A 15,771-nucleotide genomic window follows, 5' to 3' on the forward strand; every position below is an offset into this window, starting at 1 on the left:
GCAAGCTAACGCCTAGAAACCTCCATTTTCTAAGTCCTGTGTCCCAGCTGAATCCTGGAGCAAATCAGCGTGTGTCTATAAAGTGCACAATCCAGTTACATGTGTGTTCATCTTGGTGGGGGGTGGCGGGTAGGAGAGAAACCATCCGAAGTCTGTGCAGAGAATCCTAAGGTCTAGGGAAGGGAAGGTAGGGCCCCCTAAGTCACTTGCTTTCCACATCCACTTCACAGCCTCTCCTTTCTACAAGGAAGAAACTAGGCTTGGAGAAGATCAGGACTCTGCCCAAGTTCACACAGCCAACGGTGGCCAAAGGTGAGATCTACCAGCGTGGGAGTCTGCTGACTGCATTAGGTCAGCACCCAAGCTGGCACATTCCTGTTCCCCCACACACAGCTAGAGCCACACACAGCTTGCGGTAGTTGCTGTTTATTGAGACACATCACAGGCACAGACAGGGACTTGACCATGAGGTGACAAGGCGGTTCTGGTGAGAGGATGAGGAGCTGCAGGTCTCTGGCAACCCCTTCTGCCTCCTGCAGCTTGCCCTGAACTCAGAGCAGGTCTGCTGAGGTGAAAAGTAGAACTGGACACCCTACCCCCTCTAAATGGTCAGGTCACCCCCAAATCAACCAGCTGGAGACCCTAACTTCCCTCCCATTCCACTGCATAACCAAGGAGAAAAACCTGAGTAAACGCGAGCCCTTTCCCAAATGCAAATTATATGTAAATTGTGCACTACAAATACTCAGCCTTGTGGTCCCGAGAAGCCATGGCCAGCACGAGGACCAAGGCCCAACTCCAAAAGCCTTGCCGCTAGTATCTCCGGCTAGAGGTCTTGACTGTGGTGGTCTTCCGTAGGATGGAGGTTCCCCCAGAGACCTGACCGCCTTTGGCAGAGCCATAGCTCACACTAGCACCGAAGCCGCCCTTGCTGGCCCCGCCAGCTCCGCCCAGAGAGAGGCCGCTCCCGAAGCCAGACGCGCCTCCTGCGCACACGGAGGTAGAGTTGCCGGTCACCGCTGCAAACAAAGTAAAGGCTCAGGACTTGAGGAACTGTCACGCCAGGAAGGGGCAAGGGGGGAAGCCCAGAAACACACGAAGGACTGGAGTAGAGTAATGTGGCAAACCGCTGGAAGCTCACACTGCCAGACCCTTTAACCCTGAACCTAATAGAAGGGCCCCTTAGGACCTGGAGGGGGTATGGGAGGGGCGGGGCGGGCGGGGCACGGTTGGTGGATACTTACAGATACTGATTGCGCTGGGACAATCTCCAGACATCCTAGGAGAAACAAGAGCCCAGAGCATTTAGCGATCTGGAAACCCACGTGAAAATCTTTCCTACCTCCCTTTGCCTCTACGCGCATCCAGCTCGGTGCCAAGGCCTGAAGGCAAGACCCAGAGTCATAAGTAGTAGGAATATGGGGCAATCTGGAACTCAAGGCCTTCCAGTAGAGCCTAAAGGCCGTTCTGTCAGAGGCTTTGAAGCCTCCCCTCTCTCCCTGCTTCCTGTGGGACCACTGACAGACCCTGGTATCACTAAGAGCAGAGCCTCCTATCTTTCTCAAAGGAAGGAGTCTAACCCCAAGCAAACCTTGCTGCTGAGCCGGGACATCCCAAGGGTTATAGATGGCCAATCCATCTAGGAAATGAGCAGTAAAAACAGGAAGAGCTAGGAGAGACGCCCCACCACCCTCTGCCCCACAAATAGATCCCAGGTGTGCAGAGGGGCTGCCACCTGCTCTCCTCGCTCTCCAGCAGCTTGCGGTAGGTGGCGATCTCCATATCCAGGGCCAGCTTGACGCTCACGAGATCCTGGTATTCACGCAGCATCCGGGCCAGGTCCTCCTTGGCCTGGTGCAGGGCTGTGTCTAGATCTCCAAGCTTCTTCTTAGCATCTTTGAGTGCCATCTCCCCATTCTGCTCTGCTTCTGCAATGGCTGTCTGCAGCTGCTGGCACTGCCCACAGGGGAAAAAAATGGTATTGTGAATACTGTCCAAGCTCATCCCATTCACCCCTTTGCTCTCAAGCCAGGAGCCCCACACCCTACCCAAACAATCTGGGGAAAACAGAGACAACGTAACTGAAAGGGAGTTAAATAGGAGCAGTAAGGAAACACAAAAATGTAATCTCAGTTCTTCCCGCAGATCCTCCTAGGACTTCGGAAGAAGTAAAATGAACAATACAACCTTACTGCCAGGCAAAAGCCTTGTTCTATCTATAGAAGAAGCCATACAATTTGATCATACCTACATAGAGTCAGCATCCTCTGCCCTCTGCCCTCCCCCTACACAGACATCTTGGAGTAGGATGTCATCATAGACTTGTCCCTTTGTAAGAGGTCATACCGCGTGCTCTACCACACATACCGCTGTGTGACCTTCGGCAAGTCTGTTTCCCTCTCTGAGCCCCAGTCACTTCTCTTGGGAGCTCCTTTCCAAAAGGAAAAGGTTGATCTTGATGAGCCAGACGTTGAGTTTTCCAAGTTAACCCCATGGCTCACCTGTTTCTTGGCTGCATCCACCTCGCCCTGCAGTCTCTGAATGGTGCGAGTAAGTTCTGCGATCTCGTTTTTAGTGTCTCGAAGGCTGTCCCCGTGCTTCCCAGCTGTCACCTGCAGCTCTTCATACTGGAGGCCAAAAAGGGTGTCAATGAATATTGAGAGCCCTGACCTGCTTGATAACTGTTGGTCTCAGAGCCTACCCTCTGCTGCAAGTCCCACGAGGGCTGAGTGCACCAGGTCCCAGAGCTCTGAGGGCCCAGTGAGCCAGGCCTCTCCAGGGAGGAGCTCCACCCCCAGCCTGCACACCCAAGCTAGCTGTCTGCTCACCTTGGTCTGGTACCAGGACTCAGCCTCAGCCCGGCTCTTCTGGGCAATCAACTCATACTGGGCTTTGACCTCAGCAATGATGCTGTCCAGATCCAGGCTGCGGTTGTTGTCCATGGAGAGGATCACATTGGTATCAGACACATTGGTCTGCACTTGGCTCAGCTCCTGTAGAAATAAGAGCAGCTGCCACCAGAGTCCTGCCCTATGCCTGAGCAGAAGAAAAGGATGCAGAACAGAACCCTTGCGTGTCCTTAGAGGGACATCCTAGGCTTCCTCAGGACCCTCCCTAGAAAGACGCTACCACTGGAAAAAGAGCCTCCATCTCCCTGTTGTGAGGTGGGCATACATCTTCCCTGCTGATCCTCAGGTCTTCTGCTGAGAGGTCAGGAGAATGAGGAGAGTGTGCCTCCCTGCCCTGTGCCACCCTGGCTCTGTGCTAGCACATTCACTGGCTTCTGTGATAATCACATCCTCTGGAGACAGGCACTCTCCAGCTAGCCTGAAGACTACTTCTGTGCCCTCAGGGAAGGTGGCATGTTCAGAAACCTACCTGTCCCACCATCTCTTGCCACCCTGATGATAAAGGAGAAGAGAGACTTGGCAGGAAAGAGACTCCTACCAGAGTAACCAGGTACAAGGAAAGGGATGATACCGAAACCAGACACTGACAAAGCTCTGATGGCTTCTGACAATCAATGCACTAGACCACAGTGTTCTCAAGGCCTCCTTGCATTTCTGTGGCTACTTCCTTTTTTAAAGATGCATTAGTGACAACTAAGGTGATGTAAAGGTAACTGGAAGTTGAGGGTCTGTTCACTGAGTTATGACATTGGCTCCCAGAGGGCTCTGCCTCTCTCATCCCTTGGCTCCCTGAGCTTCTACCAGACTGCCCTCAACTCCAGCTGTCAAGTCTCCTTCCATATTCTCACTGTGACCATAGCATGTCACAAACACACACAAATGTACACATGCACACATGCACATATACACACACACGTGCACACACTCAAAGCCCAAGGGAATATGGCAGAGAGAGAGAGAGAGAGAGAGAGAGAGAGAGAGAGAGAGATCAACACTCTTCACTTTCTAAGTAGCTTAGTGTGATTCAGGCACCAGCTTGGCCACTCAGCAAACATGATGAGTTAGATTTCAGAACACTTCTCTTTTGAGTCCCAAAGAGAGATTAAGTCACTTGTCCCAGATCAAAAAAAAAGTAAGGAGAGCCCTTTTTAACCCTTGGGAACCTGACCTCAGATCTGAAATGGCTCGGACCAAAAAGAGTTAAGGGAGAGAGAGAGACAGACAGAGAGACAGAGAGAGAGTCCAAAACCATACCTGACAGCAGCTTTAGATGCTGGCTATGTTCTAAGCACAAGAGTGGGGAGAAATGGGTCAGTGAAGGGCAGAAGTCAGGGGACAAGGGTTCTAAGGTCACTCTCCAGAGGTATCATGGCCAAACGCAGAGCATGGCATAGAATCCTGAGTGCCGGGTTGGCCAACATAAATGGCAAAAGAACTGTTGGCCTGGCCCTCCTCTTGCCCTGAAAGGAGACACTGATTGATGGATGAAAGGAGATCATGATGGATGAAAGGAGATCGTGATGGATGATGAAGCCCTTTGGCAGGAACAGATTCCCCAGCATGGTCCATACCTCCCTTTCCTTTCTACATCTTCACCTAAATCTCCCAACTTGCCAACTTCCTGCCACCACAGACACTGTGCCCTCTGATGCCAAAGCCCTGTCAAGCTGAGCCCTTCCTGTGCCTGCTTCTAAATGCCAGTTCTTCCTTAAGATCCACTGCAGGTGTGTCCTCAGAGAGCCTCCCCTCCCCTGCCCTCCAAAAGAACCCCCACCACAGCCTCCAGGTGTACCTTGGTACCTTGAGCCAGTTCCAAAAGGGCTTTCCTAACTTAAGAACCTAAGGGCAGGAACTTTGTCTTACTTGTTATGTGGGAGGAACCCCATAAACACTTGTTAAGTAAGCAGGGCAGAGTAAAAGAAAGAGATGCTGGGTAAGCCAGCTGTGTGCTTTGGGTAGAGCAGAGCCAAACCTGAAACATGAGAACAGACAGCGTGAGGGTGGACAGGGACGCCCTAACTCTTGAGAGACCACCATGAATCCCAGCAAAGAGAATCAGGAAACAGCCAGAATCCTTTAGGGTGGGTTCCATCTGGCTAAGCAGACAGAAGACAGCAGCAGAGCTCAGAATGCAAGGAGACAGGAGTGACACCAGCTAGAGCCTGCAGAAGACCCAGAAGCCAACAACTCCACTACTGTGTCATCTGCCTCGGACCCTTCACAGAGAACAGTCCTCAAGCTAGAAATCCAGGAAACAGAAACCCAAAGGGAAATCTCAGAGTCTACCCCAGAGGGGCCCATCCTAGGAGACCCAGGGAAGAATAAGAAGATGAACACTGAGCCATCCCAAAGAAACAGGGTGAGGAGTCCAGAGCCCAGCAACAAAGCCCTGCTCCTTTGAGGGAAGGAATCAGGATCCTGCAGGTTAAAGAATTATAAAACACGGGAGGAGGCACCAAGAGCCACCACGGGGGAGTCATCTGAGGAAGCATGAAACCAAATAGGTTTTATTTTCATACACGTGTGTATTGCCGGATGGCCAAAAACTTACCGTGGGCATTATCTGGACCACTCCTTTCCAGAAATCCCAAAAATGAAACAAGAGGTACTGGAGGGATTGCTCAGGAAGTAAACATTTGCTATGTAATCATGAGTTAGGATCCTGAGCAACTATGTCAAAAGCAAGGCATCTTGATGTATGCCTTGTAACACCATTGGAGCACAGAGAGACAGGTAGATCCCCAACCAGGCTCATTGCCCCACCAGGCAACAGTCAAAACAGTGAGGTACAGTCTCAGGGAGAGACCTTGCCTCAAAAAAAAAAAATGGTAGAGCATACTAGAGGGAGATACCCGAAGTCAACCTCTGACCTCTGTGTGAACACATGCACATGCATACAACTCACACACCTCATTACAGATAAATATAATTTATTATTATAAATATAAATTTATTATATAAATATATAATATATAATATATTTAATTATATAATTATTAATAAATATACTTCATAAATTTAAGAATAAGACAAGGTAATATGCTCCAAAAGATATTATATTAAATAGATTGGGGTAGGTGACAGGTACTCACATGAATAGTCCAAGCTGGCCTTGAACCTGGATCCTCTTGTCTCAACCTCCCAAGTACAGATATTACAGACATAAAGTACCACACCATCTTGTTTAAGTGGATGCTAAAGTAGCCTGGGCACTTTAACTGTGCAATTTTGATTAATAAAATGATAGTGTGTTGGGACGTCACCAATGGAGACCCCTAGGTCTCTGTTCTTGACTCTGATCCCCCTATTCTCTCCATCAGTCACTTATGCAGAAGTGTCATCAAAGACCTGAACAGGAGGGGCTAGCCTTGTCTTAGTTCATGGAGTGCTTATTTAGTAAGCACAGAGCCCTGTGTCCAATCCCCAGCACTGCATAAACCAGGAGTACCTATGCACACCTATAATCCCAGCACAGGAAAATCAAATTTCCAGTTGTTCTTAGCTACACAGCAAGTTTGAGATTAGCCTGGGCTACATGAGCTCCTCAAAAAACTTGTAAGCACAAAAATTTTTTAATTTAAAAGTCTAAACAGAACGTTTATGCAGTTTGGGGGAAAAAAAAACAACAGAGCATGGTACCACCAACACATAGGATAGGGTGATCCAGTACCCAGCTGTCTATACGGAATTGCATGACAGTATACACCTCAGTAGCATTATAGAGAAGGAAGGAGGCATTAACTCTTTCATTTTGTATAAAAACTCTACTATCATCAGGTGTGGTAAAACAAGCGTATAATCTCAGCACTTGAGGAGAAGAGCTATTGTGAGTTTCAGATCAGCCTGAACTACACAGTGAGTTCCAGACCAGGACAGATTATATGGCAAGGCCTTGTTTCAAAAACTAATAGCTGGAGATACTACTCAGTGATACAGCACTTGCCTACTCCTGGGTTCCATTCCCAGCATGCACGCACACACACACATGCATACATGCACACATGCAAGCTTGCACACGCATGCACACACACATGCAACCATGCATGTACCACATATACACACATGCACACACATATACACATTAACACATATGTGCACACATACACACATGTGCACATATGTACACATGTACACACATGCAAGCAGGCATGCACACACACATACATGTACACATGTACACACAAACACACATATGAACACATATACATGTGTGTACACATACATATGTGCATGCACATACACATGCAAGCAGGCACACATACATGCACACACATATACATGCATGCATATGTACACATGCACACACATGCAAGCAGGCATGTACACACACATACATGTACACATTGCACACAAATACACACATGAACACATATAAATGCATGTACACATACATATGTGCATGCACATACACATGCAAGCAGGCACACATGCATGCACACAGACATACTTTTTTCAACCACCTAATTACTGGAGAAAAGTCTGTGTGCACCTCTCTTGAAAGCATTCATGTGAAAATCCCCAGATTGTCTAGGCAGCCAGGATAAGAAGGTATTCTCTAAAACAGCACATGAACCTAAGGAACTCTGAGGTGCCTGAATAAATGTCTGCTTGCCTTCCCCACCCATCTGTCTTCTGAATACTGAGAGTCCTATTTCCTAACTTCTCAGTGTCTCCTTTCTTCATTGTCACAAGATTCAAGTCACCTTTGAACAGAGACCCCAGCACAACAGCTGCCCTCACAGGCAGCAAGCACCCTGCACCTGGTGGATCAAGTAGAGGTTGCATGAGCCCCTGACTGGCTGGCACAGAAGGGGTTCGGCCCTGGACAGATGATTAGCTGGGAGGTCCCTGCTGATCTGAGGATATCTGCTTCTCTGGTGAATTCCCACTAAGCTCAACCCTACTGTCCCAGCCTGCAAGACTCCCTGTCTCCTGAGACCCGTCCTGGAGTTTCTGATCCACCCACTACTACACTCTACTTACCAACCAGGAGCACAGTCCCTGTTGGCCCGTCCCTGCTGCCTCACTTCAAACTGAGCAACCAAGAGGGGCACTGCCTCTGACTAGTTCTGTGACCAAGGATTAGTTACTCTGAGCCACAGTACCCTTGGCTCTCAAATAGGCACAATAGCACCTACATTGTGGAACTTTTGAGAGAAATAATGCATGAAGCTGGCTCAGGGCCTGGCCCTGTTGAAAGCATCTATTATATTAGAGGTCATAGTCATTAAAAAGGTGCAATTACAATTTTTTTGAGAGTGTCTCACCCTAGCTGGTCTAGAACATCTATAAAGACCAGGCTGGCCTCAAATTCACACCATGTGCCTCAACCTCTAAATGTTATGATAAAAGACATGTGCTATCACACCCTGCCCCATCCTGTAGGCTCCAAACTTTTACCAGCTAAGTAACACTGGTAAGTTCACACTTCCAAAGGTGACTCTCTGATGATGCATGAATTGAGCAGATCATGTCTGTCCATCTGTCTCCTTACCATCTCGAAGAGCTGTTGCAGGAAGTCAATCTCTTGTGTCAAGGCGTCCACTTTGCCATGCAGATCCATTCTGCCCATGTATGCGCCATCTACATCCTGAGGAGAGGAAGAGGGCAAGGAGAGTGCTCACACTCCAGATCCATCCAGACCCTGGCAGCCAAAGGACCACCTCCCCCAGCCTAGCCACCCCACACACCTTCTTGAGCAACACAAACTCATTCTCCAAGGCAGTGCGTTTGTTGATTTCATCCTCATACCTGTAAATACAAGGAAGGCTCAGGCCAGCTCAGGCCAGTTCTGTCTTTTAGACAGTGGGCTCACCTGCTCCCAGGAAGCCTTAATGGGCTCTACTGCCACTTGGAAACATCTGTAGGGACCAGCTTTTTAATGCAGTCAACTGTGAAGGAGTTTGAGGGATGCCATTGTTTAAACACTTCCTTCCCCTTTGGGAAGAAAGAGGTACGAAATTCAGACACTATCATGAAACCTAGGAGGCCATCTCTTTGGATCAGAGCCCCTGAAGCCTCTTCCAGACAAAACAAGTGTTGCCAACAATGACTGACCTCTGTCTCCACTTTCAACAAACAACATGCTGTCATTTGAAACAGTCAATTCCTTCCCAATCACTTCTGTTGGGAATACTAAGGTTTAGAAACTGCCAGTGTCAAGTTACAGAGAAAGTTATTTTAAAATTACACTTTAATGTTATAAATATGTGTACTGTCAACCATGTGGTAGGAAGGCCATTTGGATCTCCATTCAAACACTTGTTTTTCTAAATGTATAATATTTATGGAGCAGTTGAAAATTCCATACTAGGTATCCCATGAGGCTGGGGAATTACTATGATGAACATTTTAGACATGACCGTGATATTTTGTTTAAGTTTTGTCAACTTAGGCAAATGGGCTATATAAATAGTTCATTTATATACCTGTTGGGATTTGAATTAAGATTATGTAAGGATATGAGGGATTTGTGACATAGGAATGTCCAGGACTGATGTTTCTCAAGAAGGGAATCTGGAATGCCAGCAAATATGGGAAAGAACACAGGAATGCCTGTGGCCTTCCTTAGCATCTAGAGAATAGTCATGGTATATACTGCTCCTGTAACTCAGATGTTTCTCTGAAGAAAAATAACATTGTTGTACTCTAGCCTTGAGCATACTGGGCTGTGAGCCCTTAACTCGTATCTGCCATCAAAGGAGCCATGACATAAAAACAAGGCTCCTGCTTGACTGCTCCGTTCCCCTAGTTTCTCCTACTCAGGAGGATCTATCTGACCAACCTTTCACACACACCTAGTAAACATATTTATGAAGAAAGTGACGAGGTAACTAGATTTGCTTGGAGATGTGAAGAGAGGCGGTAGAAAAAGAGAGGGACAAAGTGAGATTGGCTGAGCTGAGTGTGGATGGCAAGAGCTTGGGGTTCAGTTCACAATCCTCCCTACCTTATAAAAAGGACACTTTAAAATTACAAATCTGAGTGAGGATACCACACAATGTAATCCCTGAGGCTGAGCAAGAGGAGTGAAAGTGAGACCCTGTCTGAAAATAACAACAACAACAACAACAACAAATCAACCAATAAACAAACAAGAAACACACACACATGCACACACGCACTCACGCACGCACGCTTGCGCCCCTGCCCCCGCCCCCAGCAGGGGCAGCTCGCCCGGGTGGGGGTGGTCTTTTCCACTGTGTCATGCTCTGTCTCATAGGGCAGCATGCGTGTCCCTCACTTGTTCTTGAAGTCCTCCAGATTATCCTGCACGTTCCTTAGCTCCATATCCAGCCGCCCCCGCTCGCTCTGTTTGGTATCCAGCTGCCTCCTCAGGGTGTTCAGGTAATTCTCAAAGAAAGGCTCCAGGCTTCTGGCGACCCCTGTGTTCTGGCTCTGCTCCTGCAGCAGGGCCCACTTCGTCTCCAGCACCTTGTTCTGTTGTTCCAGGAAGCGTACCTGACCAGGGAAAGAAGGATGGGTGGGTGGCTATCACCTGGGAACAGCATCCGGCACACGCTGGTCAGCATCTCTAGGTGGTGTAGCATTCTACATCTCAATGGAAGGGAGCAACCCTGCTCAAACAACAGTCCAGACAGACAGAATGGACTCTAAAGAGTTAACAAACATGTGTGTGCTGGTCACCTGAACTACTCATTCTGTTCTCTGTCTCACTTTCTTCCCACTTGTCCCGGATGAAACTGGATGAGGCCAGGGTTTATGAGACCAATTCCACATCAGTCAACTGTTTAAAATATCACAGAGGCCTGGCGGTGATGCCACACACCTCTAATCCCAGCACTCAGGAGGCAGAGGCAGCTCAGTCTCTGAGGCCAGCCTGGTCTACAGAGCAAGTTCCAGAAAGGCCAGGGCTACACAGAGAAACCCTGTCTCAAAAAAAAAAAATCATATATGTACAGCTCAAATCCAACCTCCCACATAGCAGTTCACAACCGTCTGTAACTCCAGCTCCCAAGGATTCAATACCATCACACAAACATACATGCACACGTAAATAAAACTAAAACAAATAAAATAAAAATAAATAAATAAAATAAATAGCATCAGAGAAACAGAGCTGGAGATGGGTCACTAGTAAAGAGCACTGGCTGCTCTTCCACAGGATCCAGATTCAATTTCCAGCACCCACAGAGCAGCTCACAAAAGAACCAAAAGTCACCAGGGGAAAGGGTAAAAGGTGGCTGACACAACTTCCCTTACCCTCTGCCACCCAGTCCCTCCAGGTGCCACCTCCACAGCACCCCAGGCCTAGTCACTTGGCCAGAAGCCCTGTAGAAAGCACACCTTGGTGCCTAGGACTGCGGAGCTCCACAGCCTTCTTCACAGTTATGCCCCTGCCTCACATACCTGTGTGGTCCTAAGCAAGTCTCAGGACCACTCCGAGCCTCGGTTTTCATACTGTAAAAATGGGCAAAGCATCACCTACCCTTCATGGAACCCTGACGGTGGCATGCAGGAAAAGAGGTAGGACCCATCTGTGTTAAAAGTTCAAATCGTGGAGTTATCCCTCAGCCTGATCCGCAGCCTAGGCTCAGAGCCAAGGTACACAGTACTGAAGGAATGGAGTAAGAAATGATAGAGGTGGCACCAGAGCGATCCCAGTCACCCCTGAGGTGAGACAGGGGTCCAGGGCACTCCCAGAGTGTTATATTCAAACTCTAGGTTGGCCACCCTCCTCGTGGTCCACCCCAAACAGAGCTTCTTGGTTGGAACAGGGAACCAGTCAAGGGAGGGCAAAGGGCTTCCTCTTGCCCTCCATGTTCTCATTGTGTCTGACCCGGATGCTTCTTCAGCTAGAGAGGACAGAGAATGCCAAGGCTCCAACCTTGGATAGTTTGTAGGATTCCTGAGCCATGCACGGTTGCCCACAGCTATAAAATGACTCAAGTCATTAAAGGCCAACTCCCTAACAGGAACACTGGGGACCACACATCTTTTAATAATGGGGTAAGGCTGCTGTTTAACGGTATAAATGACACCAGAGGAAAGGCTCTAGCACAGGTGGGCTGGGCCTCTCATTCGCAGAAGGAAACCCCAGTCACCAGGTTTTAGCCCCAACCTCTGGTAGGCAGAAGCCAGGGTCACCCCACCCTGCCCACCTAGAGCACATGGTTAAAAACTGTCTTTCCCCAGACCACCCCCAATTAGAGGTTCAGCTTCCACCACATCCCGGTTTTGCCCACCCACCTTATCAATAAAGGAGGCAAACTTGTTGTTGAGGGTCTTGATCTGCTCGCGCTCCTGGGTGCGCACCCGCTGGATCTCGGGGTCTATCTCCACATTGAGAGGCGTCAGCAGGCTCTGGTTGACAGTGACTTCCTGGATCCCGCCGGGAGGACAGACTGGCCCAAATGTCTGCCTGCTAGCCCCTAAGCCCACATAGGCCCCACTGCCAAAGCCTCCTAGTGCCCGGCCAGAGGAGGCCCCACCAGCCAAGCTGATGGAGATATTCTTGCCTCCCAAGTTGTAGAGGCTCCGGCTGCCAAAGCCCCCGGAGCTGGACCCAGAGCGGACCCCACAGCCACCGCCGCTGCTCCTGGACATAGTCACTGAGCTGTAGCTGGTTCTCATCCGATTCCCGCCACCCCCGCTGGCTGAGTTAGAGCTGAAGCCCCCTTTAGTGGAGAAAGTCTGCCTGGACAAAGAGGACCGCATGATTGTCAGTGAGAAAGCAGCTGAGAGCAAGAGGGAGCCAGCCGGAGTGAGCCACCGAGCCACCAAAAGGCCTTTTTATCTTTTCCCAGCTGGGCTGGCCCTGGGTTTCATACACTCCTGCTGTGGTTACCACAGGTGAGAGGGAGGGGCCCCGGGGGAACCCCTCTCCCCCCCCGGATGTGGGAGGGGCCAGGGGGGAGAACCCCTCTCCCCCTGGATGTGGGAGGGCCTCGCCCAGCCATCACTGAGATTGACACGCTGCTCCTAAGCAGAGACTACTTGAGGTGGAAAGCGCCCCACCTCCAGTGCCCCCACTCCCACCCCACCCCACCCTCACTTGGAACAGGATGATAGGGCTCCTACAGTTACCCTCACCACCCAGTGGCTGGCTTGGTCTCCTCCTACGCAGCCCTAATGGTCTGCTGTCAATGGGGCTCTGTTTTGTGGGGTTTGTCCCAGGGCCTTGTGGTAAGCCAAGGCCCCAGGGCCCAGTGCCGTGCAGGTGGCAAGAGAAGGTACATTGGGCAACGGGCTGTAAAGAGGGTGCCCAGGCCTGCTCCAGTCCCACCCTCCCAGCCCACAGCCTCCTGTCTTTTGGCAGGTCTAGCGTGGGGGGCACAGGTGACAGTGCAGGGGTGGGGCAGCTGCTCTTCTGTCTACACTGGCAGGTGTCTGCTGGGTGGGAACCCTGTGTGGGTCAAAGAGGATCCAAAAACAAAAGGAGGGTCCCTGCCCAGCCATAGGCCTGGCCAGGCACACAGTGTGGGTTGTATAGCTTTGGCTCTAACCAGGTATGGTAAAGCACACCTATATCGCACGCAGCACTCTAGAGGTGAAGGCAGGGAGTTCAAAAGTTCAAGGCCACCCTGTCTCAAAGCCAAAAAAGAGAAGAACAAAAACTGAAAAGAAATGCCCAGTCTCTGCAGGCAGGGTGTTGAGGCTTAGGACCCCAACTGCATTTCCTGGGGCTGGAGGGAGACAAGGAACTGTGGCCACACCTAAGCTCTTCCTTGGTGGAGCCTTCCCAGGGGGCCCAGTCATTTTGGAATACTGAAGATACACACGCATCCAAGAAGCCCCCAGTGTCTCATGCTGTACCCCCATTAACCTTCTCCATCCCTGACCACGAGCATCCCACCTGCTCAGTTCAGAAGAACAGGGATGCTCTGGGTCACTTTACACCGATCTCCACTCTCTTCCTAGTCAGGCTTCTAGAACCAAGTACAGCCCAGGCAGAGTTGGAGAGACTTCAGATACAGGATCACAGACAGTGGGAGCCAACCTTGAGACCGCCCCACCTCACCTCTCCATCATTCAGCAAGCAGAGGGTGAAAGGGCAGAGGCTGGGTTAAGGCAAAGATGGGGCAGTGTTGACTCTACCAGGCTAGAGCTGAGATCCAACAGAAAGGCAGAAGACCCCGGTGAGCATGGTGGCCTCTAGGCTGCAAAGGAAGGTGTGGGCCATTCTCTAGGACCACTAGGATATTCAAGAGGCTCCCACTCAGTTGAAGCATTGAACCCAGCTCCTAGCAGTCATGAAGAGCCACAGAAGTAGCCCCTTAATGCCACCACCAAGACTGCCTTCCCTACTTGGAGTTAAGGACACCAGGCATCTGGGAGAGCTGGGCTGAAAGACCAGTTCTCAGTGACCTGTGTGCCTTTGGAACACTCTGCATCTCTCTGAACCTCATCTAAGCATAACCCACCATAGAAGTCCTTCAGGAAAACAATGCCGTTGGAATGAGCCATCATCTCCCACCAACCAACCTCCGTCTCCTTTCCCCAGGCTGAGAACACTTTCTCAGGCTCCCTTATCTCCTCCTGGCAGCGTGGGAGAAGAGATAGCTGTGAGTGAGACCTAGCCTCCAGGCTGCTGCCATGGTCCTCTGGGCAGGAAGATGATGTCAGACAGTGCTATGAGTCACTGTGTGGCTGGGCTGGTGGGAGTGGGAGTCAAGCTGTAAATATAAACATACCCCGCCTCAAAGACTAGCATTCAGGCATGCGATTCATGTGTGTATCTACTGAGCATGCTCTCTGTGCCAGGCTTTACACTGGGAGCTAGTGAGCTAGTGGCAGATGCCTATGCAGCCCAGGCACACTCTTGGGAGGCATGGTTGTTACTCACAGACAGCCTTCCCTTCCCAGCCAGACAATCGCCTCAGGCGGGGTCCTGTGAGGCCACTTTGCTTCCTCTGCCATTTGTAGCTTGTAGCTCTGTGGCTGTTTTTAGACGTCAAACTCCATCCTTCTTTGGAAGTCTGTTTTGCAGAGCACACATACCCCGGTTCTATGTAGACCAACTAGCCTTAAACTCTCTGTGTAGCCAAAGATAACATTGAACTCCCAATCCTCCCACTTCTACCTCCCAAGCCCTGAAGTGGCACTCCTGCACTGCCACACCTGGCTTTCTGAGTCTTTCCAGGGTATACCTTTGTAACTAGTGGAATTTATAGGGATAATCGTAAACAGAACAGGAGCAAAGAATATAAAGATTCATGAATCAAGCAGCCAGCCCTCCCGGGGTCTCCTGCTAAGAACGAGATGCCACAGCAGCTCTGGGAAACAGAAGAGCAGTTAAGAGGCGATTTAATGGCTACCGTGTATCAGTTAAGGAAGTGAGCCTCCTGCCAAGGTTCGGTCCACGGGCACTGAATGCCTAAGCTTGATCCACACCTGTGGCCTCCCACAAACATTGTGGAGGAAGGTCCAGGGAGGTGGTTTCCAAAGGAAGAATGACAGCCTATGACTGCCAGCTACCGAGGGCCTTCAACTCTGAGACTCTCATCTGCCAGCATTCCCCACCAGCAGGAGACAAGAGCATGGGGGATTTAATGCTACTGCTACCAAAAGCATGGGTCAGAACAGCTGATAATGGCAACTTGTATCCCTAAAACCTAACACCTTGGATGCTGAACTACATGGAAGACACAGGGATAGGCACCTCCAAGAGAAGAAGGACTTTCCAGACTAGTAAGACTCGGAGTTATCAGCGAGTACTGAGAGCTAGCTGTGAACTGGTGTGCCCTGAGCACGCTGCACGCAGGGATGACACACCAGTGGGCCCCAAGCACACTGCACACAGGGCTGGCACACCGGTGTGCCCTGAGCACATTGCATGCTGCACAAAGGGCTGGCACACCGATGTGCCCTGAGCACGCTGCACACAGGGCTGGCACACTGG

At 50.1% G+C, this 15,771-nt stretch overlaps 1 protein-coding gene across 1 annotated transcript; it reads right to left on the reverse strand.

Moving 5' to 3' along the window:
- Positions 1-410: 410 nt before the first annotated feature.
- Positions 411-12,698, reverse strand: Krt79 (keratin 79). The gene is made up of 9 exons (XM_031356538.1): positions 12,120-12,698; positions 10,153-10,370; positions 8,600-8,660; positions 8,404-8,499; positions 2,829-2,993; positions 2,502-2,627; positions 1,736-1,956; positions 1,245-1,279; positions 411-1,019 (listed from the first exon to the last, which is right to left on the reverse strand). The coding sequence occupies exons 1-9, from the start codon at positions 12,585-12,587 to the stop codon at positions 814-816; spliced, it is 1,596 nt and encodes a 531-aa protein (XP_031212398.1). The 5' UTR covers positions 12,588-12,698; the 3' UTR covers positions 411-813.
- Positions 12,699-15,771: the final 3,073 nt, after the last annotated feature.

The sequence above is a fragment of the Mastomys coucha genome, unplaced genomic scaffold, assembly GCF_008632895.1.
Source record: "Mastomys coucha isolate ucsf_1 unplaced genomic scaffold, UCSF_Mcou_1 pScaffold11, whole genome shotgun sequence".
Taxonomy (NCBI): domain Eukaryota; kingdom Metazoa; phylum Chordata; class Mammalia; order Rodentia; family Muridae; genus Mastomys; species Mastomys coucha.